General features: G+C 37.3%; 1 protein-coding gene across 1 annotated transcript in view; it reads left to right on the forward strand.

The window, feature by feature from the left end:
* Positions 1-4,462: 4,462 nt before the first annotated feature.
* The window catches only part of Cpr (Cytochrome P450 reductase), a 71,551-nt gene continuing 63,524 nt past the window's right edge, over positions 4,463-12,489 (forward strand). The window contains exons 1-2 of the mRNA XM_070998293.1: positions 4,463-4,650; positions 11,905-12,247. Of these exons, the coding sequence (XP_070854394.1) occupies positions 4,478-4,650; positions 11,905-12,247 (516 nt within the window). The 5' untranslated portion in view covers positions 4,463-4,477. The remainder of the gene's footprint in view (positions 4,651-11,904; positions 12,248-12,489) is intronic.

Here is a 12,489-nt window from a genome sequence, read left to right on the forward strand (position 1 = left end):
TAGCTCTTCTACATTTAGCGTTTGCTTTTTTAAATTCTAAAATGTTTATTGTGTTTATGTTTCGTTTTAGGAGTTTAAATTTATGGTTTTTCGTGTTTTTTCTAGCAATGTAAGTTCTTGATTCCACCAGGGGACAGCGTGTTTAAGGGAAAAGGTTGTGTTTTGTGGAATGCTGTACGAGCAGATTGTATAAGTGTTTTTTTAATTTGTGCAGCTTCTTTATTAACGTTGCTGTTACAAGGTTGTGTAAAGAAGCTGAGTTGTGTAATGGTGTTTGAAAATAGTTTCCAGTCTGCTTTGTTCAGATTAAAGGATGGTTTGGGGAGAAAGGAATTAGAGGAAGTGTTTGGAACATAAAAATAAGGATAGGGAAATGATCGCTTCCGGAAGGTCATCAATCACTCTCCATGTTATTTCGGGTGCTATGTCTGCAGTGGCAAGAAAAAGGTCTATGTGTGTAAATGTGTTGCGAGTGGAATAGTGTGTTGGAGACTTGTCGTTAAGGAGTATGTAGTCTGGCAACAATGTTGCCCCTAGAGTTGGCTCTGGGGGAACCCCAATATGGGTGCCAGTTGTTGAAATCACCTAGGACTATACTGGGTAGGTTTTTTGGGGAAAAAGTTGTTTTGGAGGTTGTTTGTGTGAAATTGTTTGTTGGGAGAGATGTATGTGGATATTAGTGTACATTTTGTTTTGGAATTAATCAGAATGGCAATAGATTCAAACTCTGGGATCAGTTGGTGTTGCGTATGGGAGATAGAATTATGCGCCAGTAGCGCTGTGCCTCCGAATGCATTAGTATTGTGGTTGCAGAAAAGTGTAAAGTTTACAGGGGTAGGTAGAGATTCAGTGTGAGATATATGGGTTTCTTGTAGGGCAATTATATGTGGTTATATTGTTTGAGGAGTATTTGGAGTTCTTGGTAATTATTCTTGTAGACTTTTATGTTCCAGTGTATTATTTTAAGCATTAATCTAGGTTAGTAAGAGTGATTGGTATTTCAATTAATTTCCATATCGCATGAGTCACTAGAAGCATTCTCAGGCGTAGTTGAGTTTTTTTTGGTTTTTTTGTGGTGGTTTTGGCTGCGGCCTTGAGGTCTGTGATCATGCGTTTGGACGTGGTAAGCGGTAGGATTTGGACAGTGTTGGTGCTTGGTTTGGGGGGTTGGGTTAGATTTTGTTTATCTAAGTTATTATCTGTGTTCGTGGGGCCTGCGTATGATGTTGGGGTAGACCTGGAGGTAGTTGGTCCTTGTTGGGTATGGTTGGGTCCTTTGAGATGTTGAGGTCCTGTGTTTTGTTGTGGTGTAGGGTTTGGATGTGTGTGGTAGGAAGTTTTAGTTAGTGATGCGTATGAGTGTGGGGTGGTGACTGTGTAACGAGATCGTAAGATTGAGAGAGCAGTTTTGTTGTCGCATTTTTTTGTGGTTGTAAAACTTCTGTTTACAGAGTTGTGACGGTCGGCGGTTTGATTTTCCTTGCAGTCTACGCAATGTGCGGGTCTTGTGCATTTGTCGTTAGTGTTTGGGTCTAAGTGGTATTCTTGTCCCCAGTTGTTGCAAAGTTTGTTGTTTCTGCATGCATTACTGATGTGGTTAAACATAAAGCATTTATTGCATCTAAGGGGCAAGGGAATGTATTCCCTAACGTTAACTTTCTGGTAACCGATCATAATATATTCCGGGAGAGTAAGAGTGTTGAAGGTGAGAGTTACAAGGCCGGTTTCTGTAAGAGTACCGTTTTGTCTCTTAAGTATTTTCTTGACGTCGCATACTAGCTGATTAGCTAGTTCTCTTTTTATTATGCTTTCGCCGATTCCTCTAATGTCATTAGAGTATATGACTTCCTTGGTAAAATTAAGAGAGTTGTGAAGTTGGACGTTGACGGCTATCTCGGCGAAGGCCTTATGAAAACCAAACAACGACGAAAGCCCAGGGCGAGAAGTGTCCTTCTTTATTTCTGGTGGAATCTTACGCGATTTTCTGACGACTTTATCGAAAACATTGGTCCTTGCAAACATCGAAAATCGTATGAATAAACCAAGCCTCATTTCTCAGTTCGCCACTCGTTTGCCCACAGAATCATCGCTTTTTCTTTCATCAACCTTCTTTGAAATGAGTCAAAATAAAGAACAAAAAAGGACAAAACAAAAATTGTATTTCTTCACAAACCCAAACATTTTTTCTTATAATATTATTTTTGCTTCTGTAGGTAGCTCAATACATGCCAAAACCAATGAGGGAGGTAAGAAATTCAAAAAATATACATTCGATGCTTCTAATTGACCTCGCATATGCCATATATTCCCATACAAATGCAGGTAAATACATAGGGTCCAGCCAGACCCGGGTGTACAACCGAAGGTGTAACTTTTTAAATACTTTTTTTCGTCCTGTTCTAGGATCTTTTTTAAATCCTCATATGCATAAATCGATAGAGAATTAAATTTTAAGAAGCTACCTGGAAGGCCAAGTCGCTACCTATAATAGAAATGTGTTAAATTTAAGTTCAAAGTCAAAAAAGGTCTGGCCAGACCCGGGTGTACAACGGAGGGTTAATGAACGAATTCATAGCTGGAACAGTGCTTTTTAGCTAACTGTCAAAGAACAAAATCAAGTCTACGGCAATTAAGCCTAATAACCTTAAAAGCTATTGCGCATTCGTCCATTGCAGTGACGTCACTAAAAGAGCACACACGCGAACACCTTCCTCATTCGAACCACGGTCGATTTGCATATACTTCGCACGTTCGCTAGCCTGGCTAGGCTTGTGTTTAATATTTATTTTCTGCCATTTGATGACCACAGCAACATTAACTATACCGCGAGTCTATACAAAGTACACACACGTAGAAACGCATTAGCAACATTAAATCGTTAGGTCAAATTCAAGTTGAAGCTAAAATTTGTATACTTTTGATACCCAGATCTCATGAAAATATCCAAACAATTAAAATCTCCTGGGACTGCATATTCCATAAAGCGCAATAAGTAAATACAGACCAATAAAAGTTAAAACCTATAACTATTTCTACTTTTTCCTTCCATTATGCAAAGAAGATGTATATAAAGTTATTTGAATTTAGGCTTGTTTTGTTATTTAAAAACCTGACAAATAATTAATCATTATCAGCCGGACTCCGGTTTTCGTTTTAATTTTTAAAACTTAAAAAACTTCTTAAATCCAGAGCACGTAAAAACAAAAACCAAAAAAAAAAACAAAACAAAAACGAAAAGTTTTTCTGAAAACTTAAAAGTAAAGATAAAACCGGAGCCCGCCGGATTTACTCGCTTCTACCATATAGGTATGCAAATTACTCCTTTAATTAAGGACAAACTGAGTATGATGTATGTTCGTTTCCCCTTTTTTTTACAATATACAGCGGCAGCAATGCAAAAGAAATCATAGCAAAGAAAAAGAAACAACATCAGACACCGCTACTCAGCTCAGGGGAGTGCAAGGGAGATGGATATATGCAAGCAGCAAAGTAACTGTTCCCAAGATTGCGTATCTTACAACAGCGCTATATAGTGTCGATTTCTTTACTTGTCTTCTTTATTTGTAAATGTGGGCGCTAGAAAGTTTTAAGCGTTATGAGGGCTTGTGTGAATGCGTGGCTCAATATCCTCAAGAATCCGTATGCCAAGTGCCAACTTTCTAGCTTTTACCGTTTCCGAGATCTCAGCGTTTTTACGGTCGGACAGACATACGGACATGGCTAGATCGACTCGACTAGTGATCCTGATAAAGATTTTAGAATTTAAAAAACTTAAGGTTAGAAAAGCTTCTTTCTTCGTGTTACATACCCTAGTATTATATTATATTATTATACCCTTATACTCAACGATTAACGGGTATAAAAAGTCCCGTAACAAATATCAAAAAAGATTAGACAAGAGAGCGTTGGCCATTAAACCAAATATGTTATTTGTTAAGTTATCTGGATGAAAGTGTTGATTTTTTTTGTGATACTGTTAATTCTTTATAAAAGGAGTATTTCGCAAATAAGGTTGAAATCGTTTGGTGTATCATGATTTCAGTGGGACACTGTATCTGTAAAGCGCCATGTATAAAACCTGTTGCTTGCAACTGTCAGTAGGCAGTGCTCTGTGAAGCCAAGTTGACGTTGCGTCGCTATATCAGCGAATCTAATTCATGGTTTTATTTGTAATTTCACAACTCCATGTGCGATTGATATGCGATATTAATTAGGAGTAAAACAGCAACTACAACCACGACGCCCAAGGTATTCTCGAGTAAAAACGCGTTTTTAATGTCATTCGGTGTTATCGTGTTAAGACAAGTGCGGAAGCTGATTACCGTTAGAAACGAGGCTGTGTAGGTTCTGGGTTACGTGGAATACATTAGAGTGCGTGTCCAAAGTGCGGGCATGCAAATCGAGCTAAACAAATGTTATGCAACGCGAAAACTAAAGCGTGAATCATGTGCTCTTTTTACAGTATACACTTTCCAACATGGTCAGCGAGCAATCGATTGACGAAGCAACCGCAATCGGCGGCGGCGGTGACGAACCTTTCCTGGGACTACTGGACGTGGCCCTACTCGCGGTATTTATCGGTGCAGCCGCATTTTACTTCCTGCGCAGCCGCAAGAAGGAAGAGGAGCCGTCTCGGAGCTATTCCATTCAGTAAGTATAAAGTCATTTCCATTTTCAATAGTTTACGTAATAAAACTGATGTGGTAAGAACAGATACGGAGTGGCCATAATTTGTACATATGTTCAGGGGAGAGGCATGTAATTTTGGGCGCGTACTCCAAACTTAAAAAAAATATATTTTTGTTAATGTCAGCAATTTAAGTTGGATTAAACTTGTTTCCCATTGTGGTTTTTTTTTGTTAATATGTTGACCAAGTTACAATTCAAATTAAAAGGCTCTTCAAACGACTCACATTCTTCATGGGTGCTAGACAGGCTTTAGCTTTTTCGGCGGTTTTGGACGTTAAATGATGAATTAAACTTGCGCTGTGCAGGAAGCCCAAGAATTTGCATCCATTCTAGCTTTTCCGACACAGCGTCTATGTTGTTTTATTGTTGTTTCGACACACAGTGAAAGACTAAGTTTGTTATTCCTTGCGAGGCGGCTAACGAACGTTCATCAAAATTCAATCACGAGGTCGGTTGTTTTGTATGGTATTTCCTTAGATAATCTGCCCCTTGCTATGATTGGTTCTCCGTCGACCGAATATTTAATAAAAGGCTGAAATTTGACAATAACATGCAAAAAATAATCTTGATCGGAGCAGCGGTATAAGTTTTTAAAATTAAAAAAACCTATTTTAAATTTAGCCCCCAAATGAAGCTGGATTATATATTATACCCGTTACTCGCATATATTCTATAAAATTGGGATTAATCATTTAGATTCTAGAGATTTTTGCACAGTTTGATTCAGCAAAAAGCCACGCTTACTCGAACGCCCACAACCCGACCAAAACTGTGATTCTATCATACAAATTTAACAGTAATATCAATACATACCGATTGACGTAAAACAAATTTTGCATTTCAGGTAACATATGTTTTAGTTTACAAATATAATGTCACCCATTAATTTTTTTCGAACAACATGGGAGAGGCGAAATAAAAATCTGCTGCGATGGTCCGATAATAACATTTGATACATCAATCAAAAGGTATCGCAGAAATAAAAAGGGATACCAAACGTATTGGAGTTTTTTTTGCCGTCACAAGCATTTCCTATCGCAGCGTAGCGAATGCGAAAATTTAAGGATTTATTGTCAAATGTATAATAATTTTTCGTCACAACATTTGATATCAGTAGTTTTGTATCTTGAAGGTGTGATTGTCACGACCCTTTATCTCGTTAAGAGGTGTTTTTGTTTGATATCAGATGTTTTTGTTTTAAGCATCATCCATACAATTGACTTCCTTTTCCAAAAGTAGTGGAACTAAAGTTTCATATATGTAACTGTTAAAGCAACTTAAATGGTTCCATGAACCTAAAATATAGTTTGGATCCGCATATACAAAATTCAATGCTCAGGCATCGTTAGTTGTTCAACTGGTAAAAGTGGCCATTTTTGATGATTAAAAGTTTTTAAGCATGACACTTTACAACAATGTTTTATATCGAAAGCTGAGGAAAATTAAGGGCTATACTGTTTTTAGTTAAACCAGAAATTGTTAGTGCCGTTTCTGAGAAATTAACAAAAAAAAAACCTATACAAATCGTAAACAAAATTGCTACAATGCGTTTAAACTATTTAGACAAATCAAGTGAGGACAGCGTGGAAAGCATTTTAAAAACCTTTTTAAATACATATAGCACACGCCTGCAGCGTTAGTAGTTCACAAGTTACGGGTGTACGAAATGTAGCTATTTATAGCTGTTCTCCCGGCAAACGAGCGAGTTTTTCCAAAAGTGCTAGAACTAAAGTTTCTTATATTAAGCTGGGTAACATCATCATACATTTTAAGGAATCTAAAACAACGTTCTGAAACAAACTGGCAATGTGACAAAAAAAAATCATTTTCATTTTAAGAAGTCCCCCAAAATCTGAAAGGTGCATCGGATTTAAGCAAATGAGGTGTTACTCAACGCGTGTTTTGAGTTTGAGTACAACTAGACTAATAACCTTCAGCATTTATCCCCAACAGATCAAATTTTCTATATTTTCAACTTTACACTTTCACCGCTTTTCTCCTAAACCAATTGATTTTCTTAAAGCCGTGGTATGCAACCTTTTAGTTTTTGTAATACCTTTCGATCAGTGCATCATGACTACGATCGGACCATATATATGTATATACATATGTCCTTTGTCACTACTTGGACTGCCGTTCACAGTGAATTTAGAAAAAACTATTCTTTCTGGTTTTACTAAAATGTTACAGAGTTGCCATGGATTTTTAATGAAACAAGTTGACAACCTGGGTTCTCAGCAAATCAACAGTTTTGAGGTTTTTGAGTTGCTGAAGTTTGTTTGGAGCAGCTTATAATGAGCTGAACAAAATTCCATAGTTTAGGGAACATTCAAAATATATTTGATTTGTGGCAGTATTAAAAAATTTTCACAATAGTGCTGCAAATTTGCAAATTTCGGAAATAAATATTTTTAGATACAAAATTTTTTTTAGGTGACTAGGATCAGGTATCTTTCAGATGACGTGATAATTAATATTAAACATAAAGTTTCGTTATCGCACATTTTTTTTCAGAACTATGTTTCGTGTTGGCGTCCGGCATCCAAATTCTTGTCTGAAAATTTACGTGAGAATTGTTTTGAAAGTTAAATGAGGTAAATTCGAGTACGTGCAGTTCTTAAGATAGTGAGTCTCGGAAAACGTGTGGGAAATTTGAATCCGTGTAAATCTTTCGGAACTGAAAACTGGAACAGGGCCGATATAAAAATCCGTACGTTTAAGGAGAAAATAAAATAGTGAAACTGGTCATCAATCGGGTGTTTTTTCCTATCGATTTCGTCCCTTATGTTTCCATATCATATTAATATTTTTGAACATATCTAATATATATATTCGAACATATTAATATGGTTTTTTTCATGACAGATTGATTTACGCACATATCAATTCTGTAACAAAACGTTGTCATTTTTAATACCAGAAAAAAATTTTTTAATGCCAAACTTAAATTTGTAGTTATACCCGTTACTCGCAAAGTAAGTGCGTGCACTAGATTCGTCGGAAAGTATGTGAAAGGTGAAAGGAAACGTTTTCGACCCCATAAACCACATATATTTTTGATCAGGATCACTAGCCGAGTCGATCTAGCCATGTCCGTCTGTTCTCGGAAACTATCAAAGATTATTGAGCTTCCTGCGCAGCGCAAGTTTGTTTCAGCAGGGTGCCACGCCCACTCTAACGCCCAAAAACGACTATATCTGTATTTTTAAAAAATTTAAAAGAGTGTGTTCTTATTATCAGTACCTATCAGCATGCCAAATATTATTCAAATCGGACCATTTATTAAAAAGTTATAACCAAACAATTACCAATATTTTGCAATTCAATTGCGATTGCACACCATGTGCATAAGTTGTTTTTATTTATACAGATACCCTTCAGTTCTGCAGTAGGGATATGTCAGAAGGCAAAAAGCTTTTTCGTTTTTTTTTGTGTGCCTAGAACGCTGTGCCGCTGTTGACGTTAGCAGAGAAGTCGGTGCAGCGTGGAAGACGGCCTACGATATTCGGTGGCTCCCTCCCTTTCTTTGTCTTATAATCTGCCTGCACTCGGCGCTCTCAGAGACAAATTTCGGCCGATCCGTTATTTTTTAGTTTTTTTAAAAAGAAACTCCGATAAATTTAATTTGAATATTTAAAACATAAAATTAACATTTAAAAAAAATTCATTTTTTTTTTAATCAAGGCACGCGCCAACAGCGAAGAGAAAACAAAAGAAATCAAGGTGAAAAGAAGACTTGGTGAATTCTGTTTGAGTTAAAAGAGAAGAAAGAAGAGCAGGCTATTTGAATTTTGCGCAGCGAAACACATTTATATTGTTATTAGGTTAGGTTAGGTTGAAGATTAGATACTAGTCCCCACACTTAGTCCACATTGGGCCCCTTGTGATACCACGTGATATCTAAGCAGATCCTTTTCCCTAGCTCATGGGTTATTTGCTTTCGCCAAGTATTTTGTTCTCTTAGGAAACATACGAGTTTTTGAATGCTTACGCCTTTAATGGCCGCAAGGCTCGGAAGATTTTACCTACCTAGGGTTTGAAAGCGCTTTAGGGTATGCGCTGGGCAGAAGCATTGGGAGGTGTTTATGCTCTCCTCTTCGTCTATCTGTTTGCAGCTGCGGCAGAAGTCGTGGTTACTGAGTCCCAGCCTGTGCGCATGAGTCCCTATAAGACAGTGGCCCGTGAGGGCATTTAGGAGAGTGGAGATGACTTCCCTACTACATTGTAGGAGAGTTTTTGTTCTTTTCGAGCTGTAATTTGGCCATGTGAGTCTAGAATTGTGGCATGTTGAGTTTGAGTCCCAACGGTTGTTGGAAAGTGTGTATACTGTACAGTCTCTGCCCGAGATGGAGCTTGCAGGTTTATTTTTTTTTTTTATTAAAAGTGGTATTTTTTGAGGATAATAAAGACAGGTAAGTGTTACATTAGGTTTAAGATGTAATGCATTGTACGTAAATTTTAAAGGTGGGTGATGAAATGTTTTGTGCCAATAAAAATCCCGCAAAGGGGTCTATACTGCTTTAAAGGTAAATATACAAATAAACAAGAAAAACGCATTTTGGAAAAAATAAATATTCTGAAATTCAAAAGTGATTTCACGTGGGACGTGTCACTTGCAGGTGGCAGGCCATACGAAAAATGAGTATAAGGAAGATGTGAAATCCCGAGTGACTTTAAAAAATTACCATTTTAATTTTCACTTGTGAATTGTCTTTATGGGGTGTCACTTGTTCTTCACTCTTCAAGCTAACATGTCCCTCGGTACTCACAAGGTACCGAAGGTTCACCGAAGGGTAGGTGTGTTAGTGAAAAAAGCAGAGCTGCTTTTAGCATATCTCCATCCCTCTCGCACCCCCTTTAGCTGAGTAAAGGGTATCTAATAATCTGGGCCATCGACTATATCGTTTTTCATATCAAATTGATATGTTTGTACGATTTACATTAACCTGCTTTGGTTTAACTTTTAAGCTTCTTGTATAAAAATGAATAAAAACCCCTTTAAATTTGCTTAATTTATTTATTTTCAATTTATTTCTGGTACATTAAACTTAGCACTCATGTATGTAGGTTTAGAACAGCGCAAGGCATCCTACCCTACCATTTGACTTTGTTGTAGTGCAGTCCAGCTACCAAAAAGCACGTTGCGGTGTCCAAGTAGTAAATTAATTCGAATTAGACGAAAAACAATTAAATACAATCAAATAAACAGCGCAAAATGTTCCACAGCGCAAAATGTTCCACTTTTATATAAAAAATTTAGACGAATATTAGAGTGGCCGCGGCAATTCAGTCAAAAAGTACCTGTAATACCATACTAAATACCATAAAAACCGAAATACGAAGGCACAGTCATTCTTTTTTCGAAGACTTTTCGATGATACTATACGAATTCATATCAATATGATACGGACTCATAAACATTTGTAATTGATATGATATACCGGTACAAGTACAGCTGTGTTCATTGAAGTAGCAGTGCATACGACCTGCACGTATAAAATCGAAAAACAATATTATAAACACATCATTGAAACAAAACTTAAATACAACAGTTTTAATTATTTATTTTTAAATAATTTAGCTGTTTTTTCCTGTTGGATAATTCAATATTTTAGCAAATATGGAAAATAACAAAAAATAAAGACTGAATTATGGTGTTCATTGAAATAGCAGTCTTAAAAGAAAAATATGATAAAATTCAATATGGCTCATTAATAACTTAATCCTACTAAATATCGATTTGATTACGACCAAATATTTTGTTGTATGGCCTTTATTGGCTATTACAGGCTAACACCTACGTGGCATGGAGTCCACTAAGTCCTTGCAACGTTTGCGGGAACTCTGACCCCATCCCTCCTGCACAACTTGCCAAAGCTGCGGCTAACAAGTCGGGGATTTCTTGACAACAAAACGCTTATGTCCCTCGATAAGTTTTCAGTCGGATTTAAATCCGGGGACTGTGCTGGACACGGCATTACGTCAATTTGTTTTTAGCTAAATGTTGGTGTGGCCAATTTGTTGGTGTGTTTAGGATCATTGTCCTGCTGAAATGTCCACATTAAGGACATTTGATCATCAGTATACGACAGAATGACGTTTCTCAGTATATTTACGTAAACATGTTGGTCCATGATCTCATCGATCAAACGTATGGGGCCCACACCGCTATATGAGAAATTTGCCCATACCATGATTTTAAGGCCATCTGCTTAACGGTCTTGAGATTTTGTTTTGGGTGGTACCCGGTGTTTGGTGGTCGACGGACATACTATTTTGAACCTGTTCCACCAAAAAACACCAGCTAAGACTCATCTGTCCAAAGGATATATCGACCTTTTGAAAGTGGCTAGTTCAAGTGGCTTTTGGCAAACTTCAACTTGTCTTTGAGGTGTCTTTTACCAAGTAATGGCTCCTTTGGTGGACTTCTAGCATTCAAATTTTCATCGAACAGACTTCGGAGAATAGTGCCATCCCTGATTCCCAAGCTCACATCCGCTTTTATAGTCCTACAGGATGCAAAAGGATAAGTTTTGCTGAAGCGCACTTTGCGAAAGTCCTCTATAATTGTGGTTTTCCGTATCGTATAACGTTTTTCGGACTTCGGTTCATAGTTTACGGCATTGTAACTCATATTGCCTGTACATTTTAAGGGATTTTGAATATATTGATACGTTTTGCCCTCCTTTCTAAGCTCAATCAATTTTTCCTTTCTCCCTTGAAGCAATGAGGTCCTCTACCCACTAAAGTTAATTTTTTTCTGTAGTTATAGTGTATTATGGTTCAATTTATAATAATGGTCTTCATTAAAAACCTATTTTTACCAAATTACAAACATTTTTGGGACTTTTCCTGAAAGAAAATTAAAAACTGCTATTTTAGTGAACAGCCGAAATGTTGTGTCCGTGTGCAAAAATATGAAAGAAACCCAAAAACAGACCAAATCTAATGAGGTTTTTGCTTGTTTTGTATCTCTATGATCCATTCTACAAAAAAGATGTACTAGCGATCAACTAATGAAAAGGACTGTGCTAATAAACCGTTATATAGTTTCGCTTCTGTCGCACTGCTATTTTAATGAACACAGCTGTATGTAGGTACTCCTCAAACCTGAATATTTTTAAATTGCATATCTTTGGACTGCTTATTGGAGAATAGACAAGTTAAGTGTGTTTGTTAGAGCACTTTTTAATGTATTTTTATGCTTTTTTTTAGACCAACAACAGTGTGCACCACCAGTGCAGCTGACAACTCATTCATCAAGAAACTCAAAGCCTCACAACGCAGCCTAGTCGTTTTTTATGGCTCGCAGACTGGAACTGGTGAAGAGTTCGCCGGCCGCCTGGCTAAGGAGGGTATTCGTTATCGACTGAAAGGCATGGTTGCCGATCCTGAGGAATGCGATATGGAGGAGCTGCTGCAGCTAAAAGACATTTCTAATTCCTTGGCAGTTTTCTGCCTAGCTACCTACGGCGAGGGAGATCCCACGGATAACGCCATGGAGTTCTACGAGTGGATAACAAACGGCGATGTCGACCTGACGGGGCTAAATTACGCAGTGAGTTCCAGCGATATCAATCCGATCAGCGTTATCTAATCAAACGTAAGAGCAATTTGCTCTTGGCTGTATATTTTAAACAGAGTATCGGGTTTTGTTTTTGTTTGTTGTGTTTAAAGGCCGCAATAATTTAGTTCATTTGGTTGTCCAGAGTATTTTATTTAGATTAGTTAGGCTTTTATAAGCATAAGTTGCCACGAATTTAATAAAATCACAAATTTATTTCGCTTATTTGCTTCTTC

Source organism: Drosophila suzukii (genome assembly GCF_043229965.1).
Source record: "Drosophila suzukii chromosome 2 unlocalized genomic scaffold, CBGP_Dsuzu_IsoJpt1.0 scf_2c, whole genome shotgun sequence".
Classification (NCBI taxonomy): Eukaryota; Metazoa; Arthropoda; class Insecta; order Diptera; family Drosophilidae; genus Drosophila; species Drosophila suzukii.